The sequence below is a fragment of the Microcaecilia unicolor genome, chromosome 1 (genome assembly GCF_901765095.1).
Source record: "Microcaecilia unicolor chromosome 1, aMicUni1.1, whole genome shotgun sequence".
NCBI lineage: Eukaryota > Metazoa > Chordata > Amphibia > Gymnophiona > Siphonopidae > Microcaecilia > Microcaecilia unicolor.
The window spans coordinates 369,487,059-369,503,550 of NC_044031.1; the positions used below are offsets into that span (position 1 = coordinate 369,487,059).

Genomic DNA, 16,492 nt, shown 5'->3' on the forward strand with positions numbered 1-16,492 from the left:
CCTTGAATTTGTCCACTTTAAATTTCATCTGCCATTTGGATGCCCAGTCTTCCAATTTCCTAAGGTCTTCCTGCAATATCTCATAGTCTGCACGTGTTTTAACAACCTTGAACAGTTTTGTGTGATCTGCAAATTTAATCACCTCACCAGTCGTTCCAATTTCCATATCATTTTTAAATATGTTAAACTGCACTGGTCACACTCTTCACCCTCTTCCATTGAGAGAAATTACCATTTAACCCTACCCTTTGTTTTCTGTCCAATAACCAATTCCTAATCCACACCAGAACATTGTCTCCTATCCCATGACTCTTTAAATTTCTCAGGAGTCTCTCAAGAGGAACTTTATCAAAAGCTTTCTGAAAATCTAGATACACTACATCAACCAGCTGACCTTTATCCACAATGTTATTCACGCCTTCAAAGAAATGAAGCAAATTGGTGAGGCAAGACTTCCCTTGGCTGAACCCAAGCTGACTCTGTCCCACTAAACCATGTTTGTCTATGTGCTCTGTAATTTCATTCTTTATAATAGTTTCCACTATTTTTCCTGGCACTTGCGTCAGGCTCATCGGTCTGTAATTTCCCAGAGCACCCCTGGAACCCTTTTTAAAAATAAGCGTCACATTGGGCACCCTCCAATCTTCAGGTACTATGGACGATTTTAATGACAGGTTACATATTACTAACTGCAGATCAGCAATTTAATGCTTGAGTTCTTTTCAGTACCCTTGGATGTATGGTATTTGGTCCAGGTGATTTACTACTCTTTAGTTTGTCAATTTGGCTCAGTACATCTTCCAGGTTCACCGAGATTTCTTTCCTCTGCATCATCACCCTTGAAAACCATTTCCAGTACAGGTAGATCTCTTACAACTTCTTCCATAAAGACTAAAGCAAAGAATTAATTCAGTTTCTCCGCTATGGCCTTGTCCTCCCTGAGGATGTCAATTGGATGTTAACTGAATGTTTTTCAGGCTTCTTCTTGGAAGGATAGGGGGGATCATGATTTAGATCTAGGGATCTAAAAGAGGGGGAACAAATATGAATGTTCACCTAGACCACCCAATAGCCTTGCACAGACCCTAGTTCTGAGTTATATTTCACTCTTGAGGGGATATTAGTGTTTACAATTTTTGAAGTTCCTCCAGTTCACCCACTCCCACCCTATATAAACCATCCTGAGATCCCCATGCAACAATCATACTGATGCAAGAATGATATGAACATACCATCAGCGACTGAAGGATGAACTCAGAAAAAGAAAAATAAGAACAAAAGCAGCACACTTTCCATCCTGTTCCAGAAAGAAAATAAGGAGAGAAAATGGAGTCTTGACGAAGGAACAGCCTATATCAGACGCAAACAGGCCAAGAACCAGCCAAGTTGACATTTTGTGGACTCTAGTTAGTGCTGCTGCTGCTTTGATAGATCAAATTATTTTATTATTAGACCTTGTATATTAATTACCCTTAATTGCATTTACATATCCAAACCATTTTACATTCTGTCCATGTTTATTCAATTAGCTTTATTTCACAATTAACCTGAAAGTTTTACTGCACTTATTTTCATTCAAGCACTGCACTTTAAAATTCGCTTTTCAGATTCACAAAGAGATTCCAATAGAGGTGGTACGTCAGTTAAATGTCATATTAGCCACTGGCAGTATCACTGCTTCTCAGCTGTGGATAGATTATGGATAAGCAGCAAGGCTTCTGGCAGACCTGATAAAGAATGTCAGGTGGTCAACGGTAGGAATCAAGCCTGAAATTTACAACTGGGTTACTTGACCTTAAATTTGACTCCTCTGGGAAATGCATTAGTAACATCGAAGAATCTCAAAAGCACCGCCCTTGAAATTTATTAGCAGTACAACAGAGGTTGCACTCTTACCCTTCAAGCAAATTGGCAAGTGATCTGAAATACAGCAGAACACATTTGGCAGCACTGAACATCCTCTAAGAAAATCCAGCATTCATAACTACTCATTTTTTTAAATTAAATTTTCATCATATTAGGTTGAAACTCATAAAATGTAAAACAGCCAGCAGTGCTGATAAGAGAAAAAGCCACAGTAGGAAGATTTTTTTTTCCCCATTCTGGGCCAGATGCACAAAACTAACGAGCCAGCAATGTGGGTTTTACACTGGTTCTAGCCGGTTTAGCGAGCACAGAGTTCACCGAGACATGCACAAAAAGGTTCTGTGAGCTAATTACTATACAAATGTGTATGCAAAATAATGCACAGCCATTTTCCGAGCAATGCACAGAAGCAGCCCCTATCTTTACTGTGGAAAATTTAACAGGAGGACTGAAGCTGTTGGTCCTGACGGTTCTTCATTGTCGCAAGTAGGAGAAGGGGAGAAACAAAACACGCCAGAGCAGGGAGATCGTTGCATACTTGAGCTCTGGCACGTTTTTTCTTCCAACAGACCTTTCTGTAACTAGCAGCATCTTCAACAAAATTGTAAAAGACTTTTCCACATGAGAACAGCACAGGGCCGTTTCTTTCCCCATGGAGACGGGTGACGCTTTTTCCTGGCAGTGGGGAGGCAGGGATGATGCCGGAGCCCCAACATCAGTCTGCCCATCAGCCGCTGCCCCAGTCCTTGGAGCACACCCCACAAAACACTATACACCGACTTGAGTGAATTCCTTCAAAAAGGTGGTAAATAAATCCTAATTAATTAACTAATAAGGGAAAAAACGGCTACACTGGCTTTCATACGGAGTAGATGAGTGGCCTAGTGGTTAGGGTGGTGGACTTTGGTCCTGGGGAACTGAGGAACTGAGTTCAATTCCCACTTCAGGCACAGGCAGCTCCTTGTGACTCTGGGCAAGTCACTTAACCCTCCATTGCCCCAGGTACAAATAAGTACCTGTATACAATATGTAAGCTGCATTGAGCCTGCCATGAGTGGGAAAGCGCGGGGTACAAATGTAACAAAAATAAATAAATAAAAATAATACACGCAGCTTCTTTGCACATATGAAAGCCATATACAAGCGCTGCTCTGAGTATGTGGCGAGCAGCCACGCTTATAATCGAACGAGAAAAACGCCCAAGTTCCGACCTAAATCGGGAGATGGGCGTTTATCTCACAAAAACGAATAACGCGGTATAATCAAAAGCCGAATTTGGGACGCTTTCAACTGCACTCCGTCGCGGATGCGGACAAAGTGGACGGGGGCGTGTCGAAGGCGGAACTGGGGCGTGGTTATCACCCGAACAGAGATGGGCGCCCTTCGCCGATAATGGATGCGTTTGTAGCTAGAATTTAGGGCACTTTTCCTGGACCCTGTTTTTTCACGAATAAGGCCCCAAAAAGTGCCCTAAATGACCAGATTACCCCCAGAGGGAATCGGGGATGACCTCCCCTGACTCCCCCAGTGGTCACTAACCCCCTCCCACCACAAAAAAATGATGTTTCACAACTTTTTATTTTCACCCTCAAATGTCATACCCTCCTCCCAGGCAGCAGTATGCAGGTCCCTGGAGCAGTTGTTAGGGGGTGCAGTGGACGTCAGGCAGGTGGACCCAGGCCCATCCCCCCTACCTGTTACAATTGTGCTGCTTAATGCTTATTAGTCGTCCAACCCCCCCAAACCCACTGTACCCACATGTAGGTGCCCCTCTTCACCCCTTAGGGCTATAGTAATGGTGTAGACTTGTGGGCAGTGGGTTTTGAGGGGGATTTGGGGGGCTCAACACACAAGGGAAGGGTGCTATGCACCTGGGAGCTCTTTTACCTTTTTTTTTGTTTTTGTAAAAGTGCCCCCTAGGGTGCCCGGTTGGTGTCCTGGCATGTGAGGGGGACCAGTGCACTACGAATCCTGGCCCCTCCCACGAACAAATGCCTTGGATTTATTCGTTTTTGAGCTGGGCACTTTCCTTTTCCATTATCGCTGAAAAGCAAAAACGCCCAGCTCACACATTGGCGAATAAAACATGGGCGTCTATTTTTTATCAATAATACGGTTCGGTCCGCCCCTTCACGGACCCGTTCTCGGAGATTAACGCCCATGGAGATAGGCGTTTCTGTTCCATTATGCCCCTCTTAGTGACTGGCTGTTCTGCGCATGCTCAGCTGACTGACTGGCTTTCCCCCATCGCATGCAAATGAGCTGTTTGCAAAAGCAGCTAGCAGCTCATTTGCATGTGATTTGCTGTAGGAATCGCTCTGTATTTCCAAATCGGTAATTTTAACAGGTGGAAGTACAGAGTGATTCTGTGTGTATCTGGTCCTCTGTCTCTACTGGAGGAAAAAAAAAACAACTTAGGGCTAAATTTACTAAAGTGTGCTACTGTGTTAAGGCACACTGATGTAATTAATGGCGTAAATAAGTCCTACTGTATAGCATGATACTCATGGTGGAAATCTGCACAAAAAAATAGACAATTCTGTGCACAATATTTCAAAATTCTACAAAGTTTATTTGTAGTGTTTTGTGCAGAATTCCCCCATGATAAGGCCTGAAATCTCTTCCTGCCTTTTTCTTTCCAACTGCAGCGCTCTCATTCTCTAAATCCCAACAAGACCCGTAATTCTGTCTGCCCCCAAAGTCTTCTCCCACATGCAATACCTCACCCTCTTATTCTTTCTCCACCCCCCCCCCCCCCAACTATTACCGTATCTCTCTCCCTCAACCATGGCACACCCTGCTCCCACCCCCATGGAGCAATCTCAGCTTTCTGTGCTTTCCCTCCTCCCCCAATGTTCATGGCACACTCACACCTTTACACATCAACAATCGGGTCTAAGCCAGTAGAGGAAAACGTGACCAAATATGCAGCAATTCACTTCCTCCTCTTCTTGCCGCAGGAGTTCAGCACTGGAGGGGAAAAGCGTGAGCAGAGCCACTGCTGCCTGTGCCTGCACTGAATTCTACACAGCAAATGCAGAATCCTGCATGTCCTGCTGGGTGGGGAATTCTGCACAAACATAATTTAACCCTTTAACAGATCAAGCTCTTAGTGAGTCAGGTCCATTTTGTAGGCGCTTTTCAAATGCAATCTCACAAGTCAAATCTCAACATAACATACTTACATATTTTCAAAGCACTTTGGGAGGCTAAGTTCCATAGGTTTCTATGGAACTTTGGGAGGCTAAGTGCTTTGAAAATGAGCTTGATAGTAACATAGTAGATGACGGCAGAAAAAGACCTGCACGGTCCATCCAGTCTGCCCAACAAGATAAACTCATATGTGCTACTTTTTGTGTATACCTGACCTTGATTTGTATCTGCCATTTTCAGGGCACAGACCGTAGAAGTCTGCCCAGCACCAGCCCCGCCTCCCACCACCAGCTCTTTAAAAGTGCATGCAAAGTTTTCAGCCCACATAAACTAAGCTGATTTCCAAATATAAAGTATCCCCAAATGCTGTGTTTGAATCTTGGCATCGATGTGGCAGAGAGTATACATGCATGCTTAATCAGTTTACACCAGAGGTACGCAACCATGATCCTCGAGGGCCACAACTCAGTCAGGTTTTTCAGATTTCCACAATGAATATGCAAGAGAACTATTTACTTACAATGGAAGGAGTCTCATGCATATTCATTGTAGGAATCTGGAAAACCCAACTGGGTTGTGGCCCTCAAGGACTGTGCTTGCCTAATCCTGGTTTAGAAACCAACAGCCACAGCTTCCAACCACTCTTCCAAAATGATTCCCTCTGCCCCCTTCCAAGTGTATTTTTAATTTGGTTAAACATATGGATATTGTAGTACATGACTACTTTCAGGCAACTGAAAAAAAATCAACTACAAGGAATAACCCAAAATAGCCTTGAAACTATCCATATTATGCATGTAAACTCAAACTCACCCTTTGTTAATTGATCCCAAAATCCACAGGCTCGTAGAGCCCCAATGACAAATGGCTTCTTACAGTTCTGTACTGAATTATATATATCCTGTAACAACTGCTGTAAACGTACACAGGCTAGACTAGACTGCCACACTAAAATATATCCCGTAAACTGATCAAGCTCAGGGCTTGAGGGACAACAAACAAGCCATGAGGAGTCACCCAAACTAGATTTTTTATAAAATGCATGGCATGGTCAAAGACCTGGCTTACAACTTACTAGGAGGATCGTGCTCGTAACAGAACTCAGAACCACCAAATGCAACCTAAGCTCCAGGCACACAGAAAGAGGCAGAGGGCTGCTGAGAACAGCTGAAGTCCTGAGCTTCTCAAAAGTAAAGAAATGGGCAAATCCATTTAAACAAACTACATAAAAAAGCCTGGTGACCAACTTGAAACCATTCCCTTTTATGTCATACAGTAAATTACATTACCAACCAAAGGAAAAACTAACAGATCTCAGACATAAGACAGCGGATTTCTGGACTCCACTGTCCTTCTAGCCTATGGGCTGGCCTCAGTGGGCACAAAGGAAATAAGTGATCTTAAGTATTTTATATACAGACCACTTATTTTGGATCTAATGGTCAACCCCAATGACTGGGGGTTTTATCCCTGCATGGAAAGCGATCCCTGAGACCACCTAGGGCCTTTAATTACCTTATCTTCAATTATAACCTCTCTTCACAGAGGCAGTAGTTTTAAATTAAGGGCTCAGAAAAAAAAATATCAAAAAGAGTCCCTAAAACAGGGAGAGATGCATCTCGGAAGGTATCGAAGTGGAGGTCAGTGGGCCCCCTCTTACACTCCAGGGACTGATTTGGTGGAATTTACGCTCCCTCCCAATTCTATAGTTTTCTGCTGAAAAAAGAAATACAGAGAGGTCGATATTCAGTGTGGTTTAACTGAACCTCCTGCCCAGTTAAACCACATTGTCCAGGATGTAAATATTCAACAACTTAAGACCAAAAAAGGAAAAACAACCAATCCCACAAAGATCAGCAAATGCAAGTCACAGAGTGGGAAAGACCAAGGCAATGAAACATGGAAGGTTAAGAAGTCTTACAGGTTACAGACAATTACTGGAGCATAGTTTCCAAGTGTATTTCAATCTTTCTAGCCCGCAAATCATAACAATATATCTATGTGGCTTACAATTCTAAAAAATTCAGAAAGAAAAAGATCGAAATGAAAAGGGGAAAATGGCAAAAAGTAGCGAAGGGAGAGAGAAACATAACTACAATAAATAATAGGATACAAGCAAGGAAAGAGGGGAGGGTAATATATCTGCGCTGACTTGCTAGCCTACAGGCCAAACCCACGGAGAGTCTTATGCTTTCGTCAGGAGTCTGGGCAGCAGCCAAAAATGAGGCAACAACAGCAGTGAGTCTCCGTGTAACACTTTCCTTATTTCATCGCCTCGGGTCTTTCCCACTCTGTGACCTGCTTTTGTAAATATTCAACAACACTTCTCTGGAGAGAGCTACTGATTATCTGCTCTGACTCCTGCAGGTCCCTCCTGAAGTTATTTAGGCACCGCTGATATTCAGGGCCAGTGCTCCGATAACTTTCCAGGAAACTAATACTGTAGAAGCTGCAGTCCTGACTTGCCTGATCAGTTATCTGGGCAGTGGCCAAACTTGGGTAACTTCCAGTGACCACAAAAGACATGGATATTCTGCGCCGGAACCCAGACAGGGCCCAGCTCTGAATATCCAGGTCCATTTTAAGAAATGCTCACCGGTGCAGGCTGAATATTGACCACCTCCTATTTTTAGCATTCTGTTCAGGAAAGCAATTTTTTTTAACGCATCGTACACCTGTGGGGAATTACATAAGTGAATCAGACACTCGGCTACAGCCTGAACTTTTCCCAGATTTCTGAGTTATGTATTAAAACGTGACACTAGCTGGCCAACCCTGCGATTTAACATCTGCATGCAGTACACAGAGCCAAATTCAGGTATCCACTGCAATAATTAATCTAAAGTAAAATGTGTTCATTCCCCCTGCCCAACAGGGATGGAGACTGTACACAAACTAGGCCAGCCCTGTGGATGGAGGGAAAAAAAAAAGCAGAGGAACTTCACACTGAAGCTCAAAAGCATTTTTCTTTCAGCTTCCTGGCAGCTATGAAGTGGGAAGTGAAGAGAGGGGGTCTTTGATCACCTGGCATGACAGCCAGGAACCCATCAAGAAAACACAAAGGCATAAGACCAAAAACAGATCTGTTGGTAAGAAGTGCAAAGAATAAAGAATGCAGAAAGTGAAAAATGCAAGGTTATACTTATGAACACCCAATTGATTAATCCATCCAAACAAGCTACTTTACTTCATTTTTCCAGTTCACCTGTACATTCAAATTATGCCAAAAAAGAATATATACAGTATATCAAAATGCAGTCTTGCGACCATTAACAGCATTATTAAATCTGACCTGAGAGATAAATTTCACCAATAAAAAAAAATAAAATAAAAAAAGGACATAAGGATGTGTATGCTTGAGGGGTATGAAAAGTGTCCTGCAATCAACTAACTCTTAAGCTCATAACTAAGGCAAAAGTATTTATTTTAATCTAAACTCTTACAAAGTACTCATGTGAATACAGCCAGAATACACCCCCATCTCCTTTGTACCTACCCTTGGCAGAGTATTCCGAACAGAAGGAATTTCCATTCCAGTGTAAAAAATGTGATGAAGGGTGCTATACTGGAGAAACAAGCCAGATGCTGAAGAATAGATTTAATTTACATAGACATCATATGAAAAATGCCAGTGCCAACCAAGATGCTACCTCTGTGGGACAGCACTTTAAAAAACCAGAACACTGTACTAATGATTTTATAGTGAGAATACTTAAAGGAAACTTTAAAACAATGCAGGAAGGCAAGACCTTTGAATGTCAAAATGATTAAATATTTTGACACCCACCAGCCAGGCCTCAACAAAGATCTGGGTTTTCTAGCCCATTATAAACCATGAAATTTCACTGCTTTGTCACCCTCTGATCACCATGCATATTTCCCTGTCCCCCATCCTCTCAGCCCTCTCTGTTTCTCACCTAGCCCACCCCTCCCTCATCCTTTCAGACTGTCACTGAAATACTTTGATGTTTCACTTATATATGATGCTACTTATCAAAATTTGCTTATTTCTGATCTGACAAAGAAGGGCTACCTTCGAAAGCTGATCAAAACATGTATTTAGTCCAATAAAAAGGTATCATCTTATTTTCTTTTCTATTGACTAGCATTCCAAAAAAGAGAGACCAAATGATTCACTAAATTACAACTACAGTAGCTATGAAAGATCCCTTATTCTCCCTTGTGTGCGATTTGTTTTGTCCCTGCTTGGCACGAAAACAAAAACTCCAATTATTAGTACTGAGACCACCACCACTTCTCTGAACGCTCACCTGCCATTTACTGGGAGAACAGTGGGGGGGCTGAAATGAAACGGGAAGGTGGGAAGTAATGAGATGCTCGCTGTGGAGCCGACGTCACAGATCTACTGTGCTGCTCTGCTCCTCTCATTCACAATCATCTTTGACATTTGCTGACAACCCCACACGAGTCAACTTTTTAACTAAACTGGAGGATAATACACATTTTTGCATGATGTCAAGTTTCTGAGCAGAGAGCACAGGACACACAGAATCGCATACAGTGCAAGAAGATCACACTATTATCTCAGTCAAAGCTAGCAAAACGGATTTACCTGCCAGGCTGCCGGGTCTCTGCAAGGTAGCGGTGGCGTAGAGCTCCTGCGAGTGCTTGCCGTACTGATCCGAGGCGTGCACCAGGCGCTTGGTCGGAGACAGGGTGGCATAGGTGCCGATGGTGGAGCTGAGCTGGTGCAAGGGCGACGAGGAGATGTTGGACTGAATGGTAGGCGGCGAGGTGACGCGGATCGGGGACGGCGACAGCCCCGCCGAGGACACCCCGATGTTGATGGGCGAGCTGGTGCTGTAGGACTTGGCCAGGCGGCTGGGCGACTGCTTGGGCGAGGAGAGGCGCTGCGCCGTGCCGTAGCCCGCCGGGCTCTCCGAGGCCGAGCCGGCCCGCTGCAACTTGCTGGGGGACTGAGGCTGCAGCTGCTGCATGGAGAGCGGGGAGCTCACTCTCTGCGCGGGCAACGTGGAGCTCGAGTAGTACGACGAGGACGAGGAGGAGGAGCAGTGCTGAGGCGGCTGCTGCGCGTCGGGCAGGTGGAAGGCGCTGCCATGGCTCGGCACAAAGGGCTCGGATCCGGCTAAGTGCGCCGTTCGGCTGGCTGGACCCTGTAGCGAAGGAGAAAAGACAAAAGAACAGCCCTGAGACATGGCAAATACGCACACATGCATCTTGGATGTTCCCCGGGCTTAGGGCAAACTTTACAAACACTTATTACACTCTTATACTTTATCAGGGAGTGGGGGCGGCTATACGTATAAGAGAGATTTCTATGTAACGGTTTTACACACTGAATAATACACATGCAAATTATAGCATCCTTCCAACGCCATGTAACTAGCTGTACATAAAATCTGAAAAACCTGCAACCGAGGCCAGAACGTGGCCTTCAGTCGTGTCCCCCCCCCCTAAGTGTCCCACTTCGCTCCCCCAGACCCCATCTCCTTTTCCCCCACATATCAGTGTTGCCAGATGGAAAAAATTTGTCACGTCCAAAACCCGCACAAAGTCAATTTGCATGTGAATGGCATCGTTAATGCATATGAATGAGTTAATTTGAATATGAATGACACCATTAATAAATATTAATGAGTCCATTTGCATACAAATGACATCATTAAGCCCACCTCCGTGGGGCTTCTGGCTGCGGGAAAACGAGCCAACCCGCGGTCGGTGACTGCGGGAAAAAAACAGAGGTGGGCAAAAAAACCGCCAGCGGGGCCTAAAAAAACCCGCCCAAAATTCCACAACCCGCATGTGGCATGAAAAAGCCGCAGCGGCTCACAGAAAGGAGCCCAAATGGGCGAGAAACCCACAGCCCTGGCAACACTGCCACATTGTATCCAACATCCTTCTTTTCGCTTCTTTCCTTTACCCCTCCCCACTTTCCTCCAGAGCTAGGATCCCGCAGGCAGTCTAATGCGGGGTCTTGAGTATCTGCGCATGCTCAAGGGGAACCGGAGGCAAGCACAATACATTCACAGGCTGGCATCCTAGACCCGGAGAAGGGGTGGGAGGTAGGGTAAACTGCAGCACACCTGGCTTGCAGGGCAGGAGAAAGGAGCTAGACATCGTGTAGGGGCGGTGGAACCGGATACTGCACAGACCAAATGCACACTTCACCTGCTGTAAGTATTGCCATACTGGGACAGACCAAAGGTGCATCAAGCCCAGCATCCTGTTCCAAACAGTTGCCAATTTTGCACACTTGTCAGCCTGATAATTTCATGAATAGGGCTTCTAAGTTTAGTTGAAGTAACAAAACCAATTTTTTAAAAGTGTTTATTGGACAAACACACCATCTGCCCTAGTACTCTGGCACAGCTCTCTTAGGGGCCCTTGTCACATACGAATCCAGCACTACAGCTGGCGTACTGCGGTAGTGCCACACCCAGCATGTGCCATTTCCTGCACAACCAGAAATATTTTTTATATTTTTACCACTAACAGGCTCATTTTCAAAAGTGATCGCCGGCGAGCTTCCGACACAAATCGGGAGATTGCCGGCGATCTCCTGATCCCGGCCAAATCGGTATTATCAAAAGCCGATTTTGGCCGGCCCCAACTGCTTTTTCGTCGTGGCGCCAGCCAACCTTCAAGGGGGTGTGTTGGTAGGTTAGTGAAGGCGGGACAGGAGGTGGGGCGTGGGTGTGGGTACGAGATGGCTGGCTTCGCCTTATAATGGAAAAAAGTGGCCGATTTGAACAAGCATTTCACCAGCTGGACCTGGTCCATTTATTTTTAGGACGAAGTCACAAAAAAGTGCTCCAATTGACCAGATGACCACCGGAGAAAAGTGGGGATCGCCTCCCCTTACTCCCCCAGTGGTCACCAACTCCCTCCCACCCAAAAAAACTTAAAACATTTTTTCGCCAGCCTGTATGCCAGCCTGAAATGTCATACCCAGCTCCTTGACAGCAGTATGCAGGTCCTTGGAGCAGTGGGTGCAGTGGACTTCAGGCAGGTGGACCCAGGCCCACCCTCCCTACCTGTTACACTTGTGGTGATAAATACTGAGCCCTCCAAAACCCACTGTGCCCACATCTAGGTGCCCCCCTTCACTCCTTAGGGCTATGGTAATGGTGTAGAGTTCTGGCGAGTGGGTTTTGGGGGGATTTGGGGGGCTCAGCACCCAAGGTAAGGGTGCTATGCACCTGGAAGCTATTTTTGCTTTTTTTTTTTTTAAGTGCCCCCTAGGGTGCCTGGTTGGTGTCCTGGCATGTGAGAGGGGCCAGTGCACTACAAATGCTGGCTCCTCCCACGCCTTGCATTTCACCGGGTTTGAGATGTCCGGGCCCGGTTTCCATTATGGCTGAAAAACGAAGCCGGCCATCTCATATAAACCCGACGATCCTGCTCTAAACCCGGCGAGCGATTTGGCCGGCGCCAAGCGTATTTCGAAAATATGCTTGGCGCTGCCCCGTCGCGGAGCCGGCCCTGAAGATGGCCAGCGCCATTCGATTATGCCCCTCTAAGTGAGTGCGGGAGCCCTTACAACCTCCTAAATAAGAGGCAGTAAGGACTGCCCCAAGAAATGGCTGTGCTACAAGTTTGTAGTTACCACACAGCCTTTTCCTTAAAAACAAAAAAAACAAACACTGCAGTAAAAGGGACCTCACAGCACATGGCAAATCCACACACTGATGCTACCACAAGGCCCCTTTTACCACAACTTTGTAAAGGGGGCCCTTAGGTTGTCTTGTATCCTCTATTCAGCTTTTGTACCTTTTCTGTACTGACAATTACAGTAAGAGGCCCATTTACTAAAGTCTAGTGTGTGAGTGTTAATGTATGCTAAATGTCCCATTTTACAAGGGCCGCTCTAGTCCATTAGCGCACACTAGTAAAAGGGCCCCCAAGTGACATTTTATTACTCCCCCCCCCCCCCAAAAAAAAAACCTCATTTGCTGGAAAATAAATATTTGCATTTAACAATTTACAAACACCTAACAATACCCTGTGTACCTCAATATAACTCACCTTGAGATACTACTGAAAAAGGTGTGAGCAAAGTCTAAATAAATATAAATAGAAGCCCTATTCATGAAATATTTTGAGGTCAATTGTCCAGAAAAACCAGTAAGTGATTCAGGCTCTCTTATCAAGCCTTACTAGCGGCGCCCAATGCAGTAATGCCAACAAAGCCATTGGCATTGCCGTACAGGAACCGCCAGTATGGCTTAATAAGAGGCCCTAAGCTTTTAATAAACAGATGAGTTCAAAATTCTTTTCCTTCAAGGCTAATCTACAATGAAAAAAATAGAGCTATTTAAAGTTTGGGGAAGGGGGTTAGTTTGTGTTAGCACTTCAATTTCAAAATTCAGTACAGTGCAAAGGGACCATGAATCTAGACTGTTCTAATATTGTCCCCAAACAATTCCTCTTTATGTTTAATTAGCAACAGTATAGAACAGTATACATAACTTGTACGCTAAAAATATTATTCTGTGTTAGTTGATGTGGGATGGATACAAAAGAGTTTGTTATATGGTGTATTTTTGGTAATATTTTACTGATTGCAATATATATATTTATTTATTTATTTATTTTTTTAAGGACAAAAGGAATACCCTAAGGTGCACAGGCAAAGCAAAATTTCACCTCCCTTGTCAAGCGTGTGAAAACCTAAGGGCCCTTTCATCAAGCCGCAGCAAAAAGTGGCCTTAGTGTGGCCTTGTGCTGGATTTTCCTGTGCACTGTCATTTTTGCCATGGCCTTAAAATGGTCAACTTTCCATTTATTTATTTATTAGGATTTATTTACCGCCTTTTTGAAGGAATTTAATAAAAATTACTGCATGAGCACTTACCACCACCCATTTTGTAAACAGTAAGGGCTCACGTGATAATCCTGTGCCCACTAATTAGTGCCCCCCTCAATTTTTAAAAAAACATTTTTAGTGCATGGATTAGTGCATACTAAAATGGCACTTATCACAAGATGCTTGAGCATGTCCCGTGATACGCCATTTTAAGCTGTGTTAGGCGCATGTTAACACCTAATGCATCTTAGTAAAAGGGCCCCCCTCAGTTCCTTATCTCCTCCTCTCCTCTTAAAGTGCCTCCTATAGCTGTATCTTCTTTAGAGTGAAAAGCACAGGGCTTTTTTGTGGGGGTACTTGGGGGTACTGAGTACCGGCACCTTTTCCATTGTCTGCTAAAATTGACCCAAGGACCCCAAGTTTTAATGAAAGAGCTCAGGCTCTACACACCAATTCTGCCTTGTCATAGGTTCTGTGACTGGTTGCAGGGGGCCTGGCTATTGTGGGGTGGATCCCTGAAGGGTGGCCTAGAATTTGAGTACCGGCACCTTTTTTGCTAGAAAAGATACACTAGAAAAGCAGTTACTTGTCTCTCATTTATTTACAATGGCAAAAAATTAAAAAATAAATCAAGGCAGGATTAGATTCATGGGGGATGTAGAAGGGTGGCAGAGTGGAGTTCTCTCACTCAAGTCAGGGGCACATTTGCATAGGAAAACCAGCAGGACAGAGTCACCCACCTCTATGAAGTGTATAAGACAACTAATGTTTCACATCAAAGTTTTGCAATTAAAAAAAACAAAGGGAGAGAAAATCCTGAGTAGATCTGCAGTATTAAAATTTCTATCATGTTTTTGAGCTTCTGGAACTGCAAGGAAATGCATACATACTCTTATCTCATACATAAACAGCATTCCAATTTTTATCTGTGATCGCCAAGGCTCAAGAGATCAACTGTGGCTACTGATCTGGTTGCAAAAAAATTCTCTAATGAAAGGACTCGGGAGTGGAGATAACTGACTCTGCAAAACCACTCCTGTTTGTCCATTCTCAACCACCCCCACCCTCCAATTGTGAGGAAGATGTATTTGAAACTTTAATTTCCAAATCAAGGAAGCTGCATAATATGCATCAGACCACCAATTACCTTTTAGATTCTCAAGTCAATATTTATTCTGATAAAGAAGTTTTATTGCGTATGCTATAGACTGTACTGTCTAATTCAGTGTGTAAAACATTTTGCTATTGTCATGTCATATACATTGAAAAATAATATAATGGTAATAAACCTTTTGTTTTATAGGGTTTTTTTTTTAATTACAGTACAAGGTTTTATCAGATTTTTTAAGCCTGAAAGACAAAACATTCTGATCCTTGTGTGGCCCTGTACAATTATGCTTAGGCACAGTATACTGTCTCTGAAAACTCAAAGAAAATCCTATGATAATTAGGGATGTATTTAGATTTTCCTTCCATTCTGATTTGGTTCAATTTTGAGTGTGCAGGTTTGTTTATTTGGATTTTTTATTTTTTAAATTATACATTTAGTGGGCCTCTTATAAAGGCCCACTAGCGTTTTTAGCGTGCGCTAAAAATAAGCGTGTGCTAAATGCTAGAGATGCCCATATATTTCTATTCTTGCATTCCAGAAGTGCATTTTGTATGACTAACAACAACTTGAAAAACAATATGAATCTGAATGTATCACACAAAATCTATCTAAATGTCAGCGTGAAGCACTAGTATCTTTACAGAATCAGATGGAAGTCTTGATAGTTCGTGCAGATAAAGGGGGAGCGGTGACCTTATGGGACAAACAGAAATATCTGGTGGAAGGTCACAGGCAACTTCAAGATGAAACAACTTACAAAAAATTAATGGTGGACCTTACTTTGGAGCTACAAGGGGTGATCAAAGATCTGGTATTGGAAGCTGCGGATGACCTGATATTAACTTCTAGGGAAGTAAGTTTTTTATTGTTGGAACATCCTAGTACACCCAGAATCTACTTCCTGCCTAAGGTCTATAAGGATATTCATAACCCCCTGGTCGTCCTATCATAGCTCTCTGTAATACAGTTCTAGAACCACTGTCTACATTTTTAGATTTTTTCTTGAAGCCAGCTGCCAGGTTAGTCCCCTCATACTTGCAAGATACTACTGATTTTTTGCGGAGCCTTCAAGCTGTAACTTTGTCAGAAGATTCTGTTCTGGTCACAGTCGATTTTACTTCATTATATATTGTCATCCTGCAAAACGAGGCTCTCCAGATAATTGCTGAGGTGCTAGATAAATGTCCTCCAGCTCAACATATCCCTAAACAACTTTTGATGCACTTTGCACATCTGGTTATTGAAAAAAATTATTTCTTTTTTCAAAAGGATTTTTATGAGCAGAAACAAGGGGTGGCGATGGGGGCATCTCTAGCTCCCTCGATTGCGACACTTTACCTGGCTAAATTTGAGGAAATGTATGTGTATAATTCCGAGGATTTCCGACATATCTCACTCTGGAAGCACTATTTGGATGACATCTTTTTTTATTTGGAATGGATCTGCTCAAACTCTGTCACATTTCATGACAAAATTGAATACTTTTCAGGCCAACTTGAAATTCACGTCGCGAAGTCACTTTCTAGGAATAAAATTCCTGGATGTCTGGGTATACCGGGTCGACAATCGGATAC

General features: G+C 43.7%; 1 protein-coding gene across 1 annotated transcript in view; it reads right to left on the reverse strand.

The window, feature by feature from the left end:
• The window catches only part of CTNND2 (catenin delta 2), a 1,428,722-nt gene that overhangs the window by 846,164 nt on the left and 566,066 nt on the right, over positions 1-16,492 (reverse strand). Inside the window, exon 6 of the mRNA XM_030219657.1 lies at positions 9,593-10,154. Coding sequence (XP_030075517.1) covers positions 9,593-10,154 — 562 coding nt within the window. The remainder of the gene's footprint in view (positions 1-9,592; positions 10,155-16,492) is intronic.